The 15031-nt window shown below is 37.6% G+C and overlaps 1 protein-coding gene across 3 annotated transcripts in view; it reads right to left on the reverse strand.

The window, feature by feature from the left end:
* The window catches only part of dlgap2a (discs, large (Drosophila) homolog-associated protein 2a), a 223705-nt gene that overhangs the window by 109678 nt on the left and 98996 nt on the right, over positions 1 to 15031 (reverse strand). For 2 of the 3 annotated variants that reach the window (XM_035413153.1, XM_035413234.1), the window contains one exon: positions 7191 to 7223. The exons of the other annotated variant lie outside the window; for it this stretch is intronic. In XM_035413153.1, coding sequence (XP_035269044.1) covers positions 7191 to 7223 — 33 coding nt within the window. The remainder of the gene's footprint in view (positions 1 to 7190; positions 7224 to 15031) is intronic. 3 annotated transcript variants of the gene reach the window in all.

A 15031-nucleotide genomic window follows, 5' to 3' on the forward strand; every position in this document is an offset into this window, starting at 1 on the left:
GATTGAAAAAATGCTTACATTTCTGAACCTTTTAAAAGGTATATAGCAAAATGTTTTCTCTAATAATGAGATCTTCAAATAATGGGCGATAATTGATCCGCCCATATTTCATGTGTATAAGGCCATATGGTTCATTAGACATTATGTAAACCTTAAATTTTCATTTTGCCTAAACTTAACCAAATACATTTCAGTGTAAATAAAACCAATAAATAAACCAATAAATGTCATATACATCAAACCAATATACATCATAATCGAACCAATAGATGCATAAATTAAAAACCAATATATGCGCAAATGACTAACCAATACATGACATGCCTATATTAATGCAATATGAAAGTGAAGCCAACCAATAAACACAACAAATAAAATAATATATGTCTAAATAGGAAACCAATATATGCGTGAATGACTAACAAATACATGCGTGCAGCAAACCAATATAAATGTGAAGCAAACCACTATACATGACAATGACATGTATAAACCAACAGATGTGTAAATAACAAACCAATATAAAACCAACAATGACAACACAATATTTGCACAAATCAAACCAATAAATGCGTAAATAACAAACCAATATGCAAGTATCTACGTCAAACCAAAATATATGTAAGCAACAAACCAATATATGTACTAATTATTAATTCATACATACGTATATCAAACCAATATACATAAATGACAAACCAATATAGACGTAATTGACAAACCAACAGATGCGTCAATGAAAAACCAATACATGCGCACATCAAACCAATATATATGCCAAGCAACCAAAATATTTGTACACAATATGGAATATTTTTCCCTAAATGGCGTCCCATAGTGTGTGGAGGTTTTTGTAATGTCTGATTAACCGTATGGCCTTGCAAGCTTGAACTGTTTTCAGGTCAACTCTCACCCATTTTTTGAAAATCTCATCATCAGGAAAAAAAAAATGCTACATGAATCTCAAAGGGTTCAAAAGTATAAGCATTTATTTTAATTTTCAAAAGAGTGAGTACATTCCAAATAAATAAATAAATAAATAATAAAGCTCCTCATAGACACCTCAATGTAATATAAAGAACACAATGTTAATTTAGGGATTTTGAATTTGTTATTTTTTCAAGAAAAGGTCTTTCCTTATTTATTTTAAAGCTGGGTATCTGCTGCTAACACTGAAACTCTCATGCTCTGCAGTTTTCCGGTTGACAAAGCCCCCAACTGTTATGGCTTGAATGGTCTCACTGGAAATGTCTGTTATTAGCCTAGCAGGATTCTTGTCGCTATATTGCAATAGAGCTGTGACAAGGGCGGTGGGCTGTACAGGGGTGTGCCCTGCCCTCTTGCTTGCCTGTTCTCGATGTCCCCACTTAGCATATCATTTTAGCTTCTGCAGGGGGCAACAGCGGCAGCCATTTTCTCTGGACAAAGCCTTCACAGAATCTGTGTAACTTGGCATTTTACATCTCACTCATTCTTCTAAAAAAGTATTTTTGTGTCTGAAGTTGCATTCACTGTGTAGCATGAAATATTAAAATTAGGCATCTTTTATACCTTTTGTTTCAAACTTTTACTATGTGGGCTTGTATCAACTGTATTTAAATTCTTGAAAAAGAAACTCATAAGACTTGTTGCACTTTGTATTTAGCTTTTTCGCACCTATTCCAATCATTTTTTCTCCTAAAGTAGCATTCACTTTGTTTTAAAGCTTTAGACAGAACCAACATCTTTCTGTAACCAATGATTGTTTTAATGTTTATAACCCTTTGTACAAATAAATTCTTTTTCTCCAATATGTCTTCTACCTGGCTTAATTTATTACACACTGTGTGTGAGTGAATGGTGTGTGTGATAAATTGGTAATAGATTGGTGTATTCCTGCCTCTTGCCCAATGCACACTGGGATAGGCTCCAGGAACAACCACCAGTCGTCTGCTTCAGAAGGTCGTACTAGCATCATTGGCATCATTACTATAGTTCAATTAGCAATTAAAGCAGCTTTTTGAATTAAAATTTTACATAATAGTTTATGTAAGGCCATGTACCACAAAAAGTGTGCACATGTATATGGGAAATTTGACTATGCATTTTAGAATTATTTTATTGTAGTGTGAAGTCATTTTTTATGTGTAGTTTTTGATTTTTAAGTGTTTTTATAAGTGAGTGGTAAAAGATGAATTGGGCTTAAACCAGTTTGAGGATTAGGATCTGTGGTCTCTGTCATCAGTGTCCAAAATATTTACTTAAGCTGGTGAGTAAAATGTCATAACAGATCATAGACCCATTTGGGTTCCTGTTGAATATGCATACACATTGTTTTATGTCAATTTGATTGACTTAGATCAGAGGCTGCAAATACTGATGATAATGTGAGGGTGAAGTCTACTGAACTTTTAAGTTTCAACTTTGAAGGGGTGTTTTTTGTGAAAACTTCATTAATAGGTTAAAGAACAAGCGCGAAACCATGCAGACCCATGGCGCAGCTGTACAAAGTGTCATGAGTAAAACTTGGCTAACTATATAGCTAGCTAGCTATGGCATGTCCTCACCTCTGTAACGTTATTTGCCCTCCGTGTATCCATACATCCGTATCGGTGGTACGTGCTAAGTAGGTTAACTAAAGTAGGCGAAATGCTAACACGTTAGGGTTAGCTAAAGTAACGTTAGGCGATAAAGCTGTGCCTAAAATTGTTGTGCTGTTCAAAGTAGTGATTTTGGGAGATGCACCTGCGCATGCGTCCTACTAAACGAAGCACCACCTGCGCATGCGTCCCACCAAACGTTCCTCTCAGCTCGTCCGTGAGTGAGTGAGTGAGTGAGTGACCACAATTTGCCATGCATATACCACAGCGCACAGGAAAAACAAAAGTAAGTGGAGAGGAGTAAACTATTTCGAGAGCTGTGAACATTGAAATGTTTTATGTTGAAATGTTATGTATTCAGTTATGACTGTTCATCATTCAACTAAATAAATTGTTTAAGTTGTGTCAGGCATGTGTTTATATTGTTTTAATCCAACTTAAAAGGTTCAGTTTCCTCAAATGAATTGAGTAGCTACAACAAAGTTTTAAGTTGTCACAACTAGAATGTAATAATTTGCTTTTGTGGAAGAAAACTGAGTAAATGAAACTTAAGTGGTAACATTTGTGTAAAGAAGATCCATTTAAGTTAGTCTTACTTAATTCAGATAAATTCTATTAACACATTTTTAATAAGTTTGGAGAAATGCTACATATGAGTGTAAAATACTTCTTAGTTTTAAGTTCAATGAACTGAATAGAATTGGTACTATTAACTTTATTTACCCAAGTTACCTCAACAATAAATACTTGAGTTACTTGTATGCAAATCAAATAATTTTTCATGCTTAAATTGTTTGAGTTAATAAACTAAAATGGTTCAAGGTCCCCAGCTAAAGGAGCTTCTCCCATTCTTGCTTCACATTCTGCCAATGAATGATCACCTGTAGTAGAATTTTCCCGCTGAACCTTACCTCTTTTAAATGGATTCTTTTTCCCACCCTTTGAAATTGCAGTACCAATTTATGGTAGTTTTCAAATTCAATTGAAATAACTTTATTTTCCTGTGAGGGAACTTCTTGTGCAGCAGATGCCATTTACATTCATGCATAAATAAACCCTGACGCTTATAACACCCAAGACAAGTAAAAATCTAGAAATTCTTCATTTCCATCTACAGTATTTGATGTCAGATGTCATCAACGCACTCATTGCCATTTTGCTTCACACCTTCATCCTGCTCTTATCCAAAGTCCCTATGTTTTCAGTCACCTTACAATTGGGATCCAAAAACCTTTTTGTTAAAAACACTGACCATACTTTTTTTACTTTACTCATACAAGGGGAAAGGAGAGTGAGTTAGACTTAGAGAAAGGATTGGCCCCCAGGTGGGAAGATGCATATGGGTTGACAGTCAGCTCGCCTATAGAATGCACCACCTGATCTTTTTTCTTTTTTAAAATGTATATTTTAGAATGTTATAGCCTTAACTAAAAATGTGGTGCTGCTAGCAGAAAAAAAAAGTTGGCTGAAAATGTTAGGGAAGTTGGGGCTGGCAGTGCGTGCTAATAAAATACGCTAGCTGGCTGTAATAGATTTTACCTTCATGTTATTCATCTAGCTGACTTGCTAGCTAGATGATCTACTGGTGCCTATGCTATGCTTCATATTAACTACCTACAAAATTAGCTACAGAATCTTGCAAATGTTATATTCAAAATCTGGTATTCCTCCTTTCTGGCAAACTGTCTTAGCTTTCCATACCTAGCTACCCAGCTAACTATAGCTCTCTTGATTATTTCACCTCAACAGTTTGATCATTAGCTAGCTGACAATGGTTGTTAGTTAGCAAGGCAGAGGAGGCTTTTTTGAGGTGCCATCAATGTATGTGACGATATGCTATGCCCTTGATGCACAGCCATTAATGGAGAGAACACGGCCAATCCGATTGGCTATGCCGAAACCAAACCTCCCTCACATTTATAGGGCTACCTATTCACAGGGCCTTGCTGCGCTGTTCACTTGATCAGTGCTTTTCACGTACATGGGGAGGACTCATGCGTTCTTGCATCACCATCTGCGCATGCACTGAGATGACCTTGAGGAAATTGGGCTCCTTGTATCTTCCCACGCTCACTCCCTCACCCCCTCCCTCTCTGCCCGTCCTTCTCTCTCTCCCTCTCACTGAATTATAATGCAGATCTTGTGACTGCGGGCACAGTCTGGCACTTTATGATCTTCTTGGCTCTCAAAAGCATAAATTCAGTGAATATTTTTTTTTTTTTAAAGCATCGTAAAAAGGGAAGGAATTTTTGGCTTGATGAAGAGCTGGCCTCATTTGTATGTGACCCTCTCCTCTCACTTTTACCTTTATAGTACAAGGAAGGTTACAGACGCTACCAGAGTAAACTTGATCATTTTGAAAAAAATTGAATAAGGAACAAGATAGCGCTCTACAGACTTTGAACTAATAATTTTCCAGAAAACTTTACATTTAAGTGGCTGAAACCTGGTGGTGGCCGGGAGGGGGGGGGTGCCATTTTCACATCATGTTAAAAATAAACCAACAATTGCTTTGGAAAATGTTGTTGCTATTTTGCTCTGGCATTCCTTTGTAATATTCCAGAATGAAATTAATCTCCTCCCAGCTATTCATTGTAACACTTGCCACACAATGCTACCATGGCAGATGGTGAGCTTCAAACAGGGGAAAATAAATTAAAATCTGACCTTGAGACCAGCCTAGGTATGTTGTTTCCTGCATTTAATAAGACTGCCAACTGCATAAATACTCCGTACCCTCTTATGAGTAGATTTTTTATTCTTTCTCATTCCAGTGCTTATGTTTCCTCTGGGTACTCTGGTTTCCCCACAATCCAAAGACATGCAGGCAGACTAATTGGAGACTCTAAATTGCCCATAGGTACAGTATGAGTGTGTGAGAGAATGGTGTGTGTGCCCTGCGATAGATTGGGGGCCCTCACCCAATGCGCACTGGGATAGCCTCCTGCACCGCCCGCGGCCCCGCCCAGGATAAGCGGGTATAGATAATTGATGGATGGATTCTTAAAACAAAACTCTTAATTCTAAAAGCAGACAAAGACGAAGCCTCCACAAAACAAATCCTGAATATAACACTTCTTATATGGTACATTGTTTGTTAATTGCTATGCAGAAATGTTGTGACTAGAAGAAAAAACTACTCTGAACTTGATGTGCTGTGTGCAGCCCTTGCACAGAAAATGATAAAAAATGAACCCATGTGGTCAGCAAATATAATCAGTGTATCTGTGCAAACGCTGCACAGTTTTGTTAAATAACACAAAGAAACACTAGCTCAAGATGCAATTAAGAGAGGGAGAATTACCTGCCAACTGGCTATTCTGCTACTTCACGGTTTAACTGTGATTTAACAGGCAAATGGCAAAACTTCCTGCCTCTATTTTTTTACCTCCACAGCTGTCATGGAACACTGCATGCTACACAGACCCAGTTTATACTCGCCTTTTTGTGCAACACATATTAGTTTCCTTGCAAAAAAAATACATGTTACATTTGATAACTGAACACACGCAATCAGATGTGGATTATCCAAATCTGCTTTGAGTCACATCTGATGGTTGCCTGGGTCAGATTCTGCCAGTATGAAATTGGAATGTAAACCCTCCGACGTGCCTTTTTCTGTCACCAACACACCAACATTCTACTGACTCATAACATCTCCGAAAAAGCATGTGACTCTCTGTTATAGAGCTGGTTGTCAGATCTAATTAAGCCCTGAGCACAACAAGAAGATCTCAGTCTAAACACACGGAAAGCAAATAAGCAGCACATTAAAACATCAAGCGCAAACACATGACCGCGTACAGTATATCCGACATGTAGAAACTGGAATTGCCAACTATATCAGACATGAGGATAATAGGTCCATACTGTCACATAATAGGCCTTAATATGCTGTTCTTACTTGACCCATCGATTTTATGATCCAAGTAATGTAAAGGGTAAAGTCTCCTTGTAATTCATGGCTATAGTTGAATGACTGAGAGCCTGAATCCTCAGTAACCCACCTCACACCAGCAACTCATTCCTCACTGCATGAGGAGACATTTGCGATGGAAAAAGGCTCAGCAGCAGTTATAGAAAAGCAGGCCCATTACATCACATCCATTGCTAGCATCGCATTCATCGAACACAACGAACGCAGATGACACATGAACCTGGTGCTTTATGTTCACATGTAATGGAGTTAACCGCCCAGGCCCGTTTGAAAGGTAAGCGTGAGGTAAAAAGATGAACTGAAAAAGAATCGCACTTTCACGGAGAGCGGTGAACCGGGCGACGCGGAGCAGACTGCCGCGGCGTGAGACATGCAGGTCTTTAGCGGAATGAGGGACGGCGATGGCGTTAGCGACCGCCGGTGGTTTCTCCCGTCTGGGATGAGCCCGGAAAGAGGGCGAGGGCGGGGCTCAGGGGCTTCGGCGAGGAAAAGCTTTTCATTTGATGGAGTAAATGTGTACCGCCCCACCCACAGGGCCCCGCCCACTCATGACACGAATGGATGACAGAGGACTCCGGGAGAATGGAAAGAGCAAAAAAATACATAAACCTCCCCCATCTGCCCAAGCATGAATGATGGCAAAAGCAGAACGTAAAAAACCCCTGCAAACTCACCTTCAGGTTCACCACACAGTGTGCACTGTGACTCTACAAACAAGAACCAGAGGAGACAAGAGGCAAGAGTTTGTTACTGCACATTTTTCTCACCGGTACTATCACAGATCAGTAGAATCTCTCCTCTATGCAAATTTCATTACCACAATAATTATAATACAGCAAAACCTCTGAGATATCTCTGCACCAATGACAATATGGAGCTTGATAAGGCATAGTTGCATATTCTCCATCCGGTTTCATACCCGCTCAGTCAGTCCATAACTATTCATATCTTTTGATTCCACTGCGATGCACTTTATTTACAAAGAACGTTTTTATCAAATAAATTGCCAATGCAGGTCAAAATTGAAACCAAATAGAGTAGCATATTGCAACCACATGCACCATATTTATACAAAGATGTTATTACATGAAATACAAGCATAAAATGTACAGAAATGGAATGATCAGCAGTTCCCTGTGAATATATAAACTCTTTATATTTTGCAGCAGTGAAATATTTTATCTGAAAGTGGCAATAATTTGTATTTTGTGTTACAGTATCTTCATAAAATATTTTCAGTAGATTCTATTTTTGTAAGTGAGTATAAAAAACAGATTCTTTTTTTACAATTGATGTACCTATTGCAGATTATAGTTTTCATAAAAAAACATTTATTTGAAAAATAAAAAAATGAAATCTAATTATTAAAAAAGGCAACCGTTCAGGTGGAAGCCAACCAATTTTTAAAATATAATTTATAAACTTTAATCAGGTATCATTCTTTTGTACATAGAAGCAAGGTTTTTCATGGTGATGGTTCACGAAATCTTAATCCTGACCCTGCTTTTGAGACCACCCATGGAACATGGAGTCATCTGGTATCAGTTTATCTAAGTATTCATTCAGTTTGTTTGGCAAAGATTAAGTGTTCCTCATTATGACCCTAATCCTATCATAGCCTTAGCAAACAAAACAACCATAGCATAGTTTGGAGATGAAAGAATTATATCCTGTCCGAGGTGAAGCCATTGTTCTCTCAGCATTCTACGCTGTATGCAATTCTTTTCATGTTTAAAATACAGCATTCATGACAAGAAGGAGGATTGAGTATAATTTGCACACACAATCCGAAACTCAAATCAGAATTGTAAATTACCCATACATTTCACACCTCATATTTACGGCTTTAAGCCCATTTGGGGTCATGTCCACAAATTAAATTCCAGCACAAGTCCACCTCCATTTTACCTCAATTGATTAATTGAATCAAATAAAAAATAATCTATATTGCACTGTTATGGTGATAAATGAAAGACTTTAATTTTTGTTTCATTGCTTTCTTTACACCAAAACTAACTCTGAATCACTTTTCAAAGTAATAACACCTACACTGACTTCACATGGAATGGAAGGACCAAAATTCATAAAATGGATGAATATTTTAAATACCAATCCACAAGCATATATATCTACAAATGGCATAATTTCTCATCCATTCAATCTGCATTGAGACACAAAATAGGGCTATTCCCTGTCACGACTACTGTTTAACCTGGCAATAGAACCACTAGCCTGCAGAATCAGATTCTCAGATTCCATCACAAGTATTAAAATCATCAATCAAGAATACCAACTACCCTTGTATGCAGATGACAAAATACTATGTATCCCAGAATCTATACCATCTATCAAAAATAAAGACTGATATTAGAAATTGTCAGGTTATAAATTAAAATGAAATTTATCAGAATGCATGCCCATGAACCCCATATGCAGAAGATCAGACATACCTGTGATCAAGATTCAATGGTCAGAAAAGGAAATAAAATACTTGGTCTTATGAATCACAATTCATCAACCAAATGAGAATCATGCAACAGATAAAAACAAATATTACAAAATGGCCCAACATGCCATTAACACTGTGGGGCAGAATAAATACAGTCAAAATGTTGATAGTACGCAAAATAAATTGCACTTGGAACATGCCGCCAGTAATAATTACAAAAAAAATGGTTTGACACCCTTCACCAACACCTGTCCAAGTTGATATGGGGGGATTAAAAGGCACACTGCTCATTCAGCAGGCTAAGCAGCCCAACCAACAAGGGAAGGTTAGATTCCCCAAGTAATATTTTCTGGTGGTATAACCACAAATAAGACAATGGCTTACTTCAACGTCAATCAAACAACTACTGCACTAGGAACTCCAGTTGAAGCATCACTGGAAGTAATAAAATCACCCCAATAAACCAACTTTATCACTGAATCAACCAATATGGATCCTGGTTTTACAAAGTCAACAATAAACCATTCATTTGGCTCAGCTGGGAGGCCTATGCCATCCACAGTCTACAAGATCTAATTAATAATAATACTTTCATTTCATTCCCAGACCTGGTCGCAAAACATTAAATATCTAATAATGAATTCTTATACTGGCTGGGTTCTACACTTAAACTGGACAAAAACACATTTAGGTTGGAGAACAAACTCACCAAATACCAAGACTGCTAGGGGGCTCCAGAACAATATTTATTCAACCGTTTACACTAAACAACCCAATGCACTTGAGCATCCAAGACATGACTATCGATTAGTTGAACCATTAAGTATCATTCATAATAAGATTTATTTGATTAAATGGCTGGCATTAGTTCATGTCCTCAAGTGTGACGAAGGAAATGGAGAGCAGGTTTGTTTTGGCATTCTTCTTCTGTATTACACATATTGTACCAAGTTGGACTAAATTCCATAGATTAAATTTCAATTCAATTCACGATTCCTGATGAATTTCCATAAATAAAATTCCAGTTGAATTCTCATTTTCCACTGAATTCCCATTACAAATATTGCCATTTTCAAAATTCTAATTCAATTCAAACACATACAGAATGTTTAAATTCCAACTCAGTTTCAATGCAATTGCATGAAGATTCCCGTAATTCCAATTCATGACCCCAATCATGGTTTTCAGTTAAATCGAAGCAAAATCTGTCTGTTTAGTAATGCTCTGCATGTATTTGTGTGAGGGAGTCTGAGAACACCAAGTCAGAAATATTTGCAAATATTTACAAATTGCAGGGATATCACAGGGTTTTCCTGTGATATAAATGTGTGTGTTCTCAGCACAACAGTGTGAATTATCATGTCCATGAGTAACATCAGCTGGAGGAATCATTCCCAAAAGAGAACAACAAAAGACTGAGATTGGACCTGTGGGAGGTACTGTATGACACAGACCCTCAAGAAACAATTCTAATAATCATAAATTGTTGTACAGAATTTCAAAAGCTGGGCTGTTCATACAGTTATTAATGCCTTATTAAAGCTTAATAAATGTACTGTAATCCTCAAAAGTGGGGCATATTTTACTTTGATTATGAAAGCAACAATAGCCTGACACAGCAGATTATGTACATTATTAGTATATTTATTATATATTATAATATTAATACAAATATAGATTAAAACAACTGTTAGATCTATTGGTGCTAATGAGAAAATGTTGAATGTTGAATGTTTTCTATACCCCAATGTACAAACACTGCCATACTGTTCCGTGGAATACAACAGACCAAGTTGAAGTAAATTGTTGGCATTCCACAGTACAGTCAACATAAGGAACTCATAACAGTGTAAATATGTGTTCCTTGAATATATATTGGAGGTTCACATATGTGTCATAAATGTTTTGTGATTAATAAATTCAAATAATTAAAGTTAAAATGATTAATTGCTACACACTTCCCATGACATTGAAAGAGCTATGACCTTATCAGTTATGGAAATAATTAAAAAGTTGCACATTTATTTCTAAGTGAGGAGTAGTTTTTAAAAGGGAACCAACTTCATAATGCTTCCTTCCTTCTTTCAGAGCCCGAGAGTCTCTTGGTTTCATTAAACCACAAACCTTATTTACCTAATGTAATGATTAACCTGCTTCACTGAATAAGCAGGACCATTTAACTTATTGTTTAAATGTTGTTAAAATCCGTCCACACGGTCGGCAGCCATGCCTCGGTGAAAGTCAAGGGTATCCATCTTGAAATATTTATCTACAAAACCTGTCGGGTGACACAGGCAGCACTTTGCCCTCAATTTAGCAGTACATCTGACCTCCCCCTGACCCCATCTGCCACAGAGGATGGCACTTGGCAGCCGCGCCGTGTTGGCTCAACACCGGGGTTTAAAAGCCTTGCTTAAAGGTGGTGAACACCGGAAAAAAAAGGTCTGAACCTTCGATGATTTGACATGAGGAGTCCTGTCCTCGGGCTCGTCACGTGATTGGCAGCGCTAACCGAGCTGTCGGCTTCCCGGAGGTTCACCTCCAGAGCTGCGAACGAGGGTCAGCGACCGCGCGGACATTGCAGCGCGGGGCTTCGAACCCCTGTTCAGACAGAAACCCTGCGAATGCTGCGCATTTGTTTGCACTTACTGTATTTAGTTACGGGGATTAAGAACATGCATTAATGTGCTTCCATGCCTTTAATTAAAATGGTCGCAGCACCTTCAGTGTTTGGGGGTATGAACTATTGAACTGCTCTCTGTGACTTAAAAGGTCTGCCAACGGTAAGATTTATGTCAAAAAGGAAACAGAAATAACCATTTCACCGATCCATTTGAGCCAGACAGCACCCATTAGTACTTTATTGTTCTGACTTGGGGGTGTGAAGTCCATCGTTTTCGAAAAATGGCCTTTGATGAAATATGTGTGATGATTTCATCAAAACTATTAGACAAGGCCTTCTTGAAGGCAGTGCACAGGATGAAGCTACAAGCAATAGCCTGCTAATTGCAGATTAATTGTGCGATAAAACGTGATAATTTTCAGTGATTCATCATAATAAGCTGAGACAACTGTTTCCATTATTTGTAATTGAATTGAACTGCAATATACGTGTGCATGTTAACATACAGGCATCTCTCTCTTTTTTCTTTTTTTACTTTATTTTGTTATTTCAAATGCAAAGTGTTTGTCTTCCAGTGTTTTCTATAACATGCCTACACATAACAAATGCATTATTTTTGCAATGGCAGGTAATTACTCTAACATGCAAACATTTAAAGGCATCATTTATGTTTGCACCAGATTTCTGGTGTTAAATCAGGATGCAAGTTTGGCTTGTTGCACTTGCTTTTCATACACATTTGCTTTACCCACAGGCAGCTATTATATTTCAACAACTGGTCATCCACATTTGAGGCATTTAGGACATCACAGTGGTTTTGCCAGTCAGCCGACCAATCAGTCAATAAATCAATCAGTCAGCCACACAGAGATACATAATATAGTCCCTTTACAGGCTAATAGCTGTAAATATCTATTTCAGCTGTATCCCTTTATTCTCTGAGGTTCATGCCGTCTCTCAAAAGCCCAGGAGGCCTTCAGCACCATGGAGAGCTACAATCTCACCAACAGGCACACACCTGAAGCTGAACTTACACAAAGCTGAGCCTGTACAGTACCTACAGGCATGCACAGCGGGGAATGATTGATATTCAGCCCAGGAGTTGCTTGTTGGCTTAATAAGGCCTTGTGTTCCGCCGTGTTCCTTCAATTCCACCGTGCCTTCTGGGAGATTAATTCGAAAACACAGCCACTGCAAGTTTTGACTCCCCAACTCCCTCATATTTTTGCTGCGACTTCCCAGTATCAGCAGAAGAACTTCCCGTGGGTACTGTTTATTTTTTATTTATTTATTTATTTAATGTTTTTCTTAGAACACAAATGAAGGAATAATACTTGATAACCACACTCATCACTGCACAGTTGTTCACAGGCAAGTTCAGGGTCAATTCAAAATTTGTACATTTATTCTAGTTCAATTCATGAATTTGCTATTTTAATTTAAAACAGATCAGTGCTGTAAAATTTGCACCTCAACTGGAATTACAGGATGTGTAATTTAATTCTATGACATTGAAAACAATTCGGCTCAATTATACTGTAGAACATTAGTTTCATCCATTTTCACAGTTATTCCTTCTAGTTTTTGGACAGCTTTCAAAAACTACCACAAACAGTGTGGATACAGTTTAAAATAGGACCTGATGTCGGATGCCATATAACCTTATGAAAATAAGTAATTCAACAATTGTTTTTCTTCAGTATTTTTTAGCACTGCAACCTGGAAAATGTATTTTCTTAAATGTTTAATAAAATCTAAATGAATTATACTACATTCTTAGCTATAAGTATAAGCAACCTACTGGGTTTCTTAAGGAATGACTTTTCAATCCATCAATGAATTTTAATGGTGAGTGTTTTAAAAATTCAATATTGGAATTATGTTTTACACATGATTCTGAAAACAATATGCCATTGATCAAAGTAAACATTATTTAATGTGGTAAATAAAATAAATTGGACATTCAATTGAATTCATGTGTAATGAATTCAATGAATACATTTTCATTTCCTGTAGTTTGTGTACGTTTATATATGTCATTTATTTCAAAACAAAATTATTATAATAGTATAATTCAGGTATAACAGCGCTTCCTGTGATGGTTTTATAGTTTTGTCTGTGACTCTTTTTCGCGGCTAAGAAGTCATTTATATTTCCTGGCGCCTCTCCATTGTGACAGATAGCATAATGAGTGCATATCACGAGTTGGTTTGAGATTGGGAACTGCACTGAGCACTGTAGAAATTTACTGGTTTAATTAACTCTGTCCCCACCTGTTCCTGGCAAGGAGGCGGGAAATTGGCTTCATTATTCATTTCAGGGTGTTTGTATTTAAAGTAGAGCAAAGGCCCTTAATGAATTCTCCTTTGTGGGCCCATGAATCTATCTTCTCCGCACCCCAAACTTGAGAGGAACATGGCATTATGGCGATTTCTCTCTTTAACAGGCAGAGAGAATCATCCATTTAGGTCCTGGATCACCAATTCCCACTCCAGGGACCAAAAGCATTGAGTTAAGGCATGCCACGTTGCTGTGGGTGGGATTCAATCTATGAGTTTCAATAATATAACTGACAGGTTATTTGTCTGCAAACACAGCCCACTAAATGTTGAATGCTCAAAAGCATAACCATTTCCTTGAATCTAATGTTGCACTACTGCTTGGTTCGTCTCTGTAATTGACTCTGATTTGTCTGTGATTTCATTGATTTTAAAAGTCCAGAACTGTTATTTTAGCCTTGCTATATGCTGCACTTATTCCTTGCACCGAATGTACCATACTGAATGCTTTAATGTAGATGGAACCAGATCTGGAGTTTGCATGTTCTCCCCGTGTCCGTGTGGGTTTCCTTTGGGTGCTCTGGTTTCCTCCCACATTCCAAAGACATGCGGGTAGGCCGATTGGTGACCCTAAATTGCCCATAGGTATGAGTGTGTGAGTGAATGGTGTGTGTGCCCTGCAATAGATTGGCGGCCTGTCAAGGGTGTATTCCTGCCTCTTGCCCAATGAATGCTGGGATAGGCTCCAGCACCCCCCGCAACCCTGCTCAGGATAAGCGGGTATAGATAATGGATGGATGGATGGAACCAGATCTAGACCATTTGAATCATGAAATATCTTGAATAAGAATTTTGGCCATGATATGCCATATAAGGGATATATAATGAGAACCCACTTTATACCATGTATATTCACATGGTATAACAGGGGACTGAGTACCATATCACTTCTGTAAAACGGATCCACTCGCAGATCATTATAGAAAAGTATGATTAGGACATTTTAAACAGAAAATATTGATGGACATATATAACTTCTTTTTTTTTTTTTACTTTTGCAAGCTGAATTCATTTTGCCACTAAGGAGCTAGAGTCCCATTTCTAAATTGACGAGCATTCTTACAGAATGTAATTAAAGGACCACTGTAATTTCAGTTGCTAATA

Source organism: Anguilla anguilla, chromosome 1 (assembly GCF_013347855.1).
Source record: "Anguilla anguilla isolate fAngAng1 chromosome 1, fAngAng1.pri, whole genome shotgun sequence".
Classification (NCBI taxonomy): domain Eukaryota; kingdom Metazoa; phylum Chordata; class Actinopteri; order Anguilliformes; family Anguillidae; genus Anguilla; species Anguilla anguilla.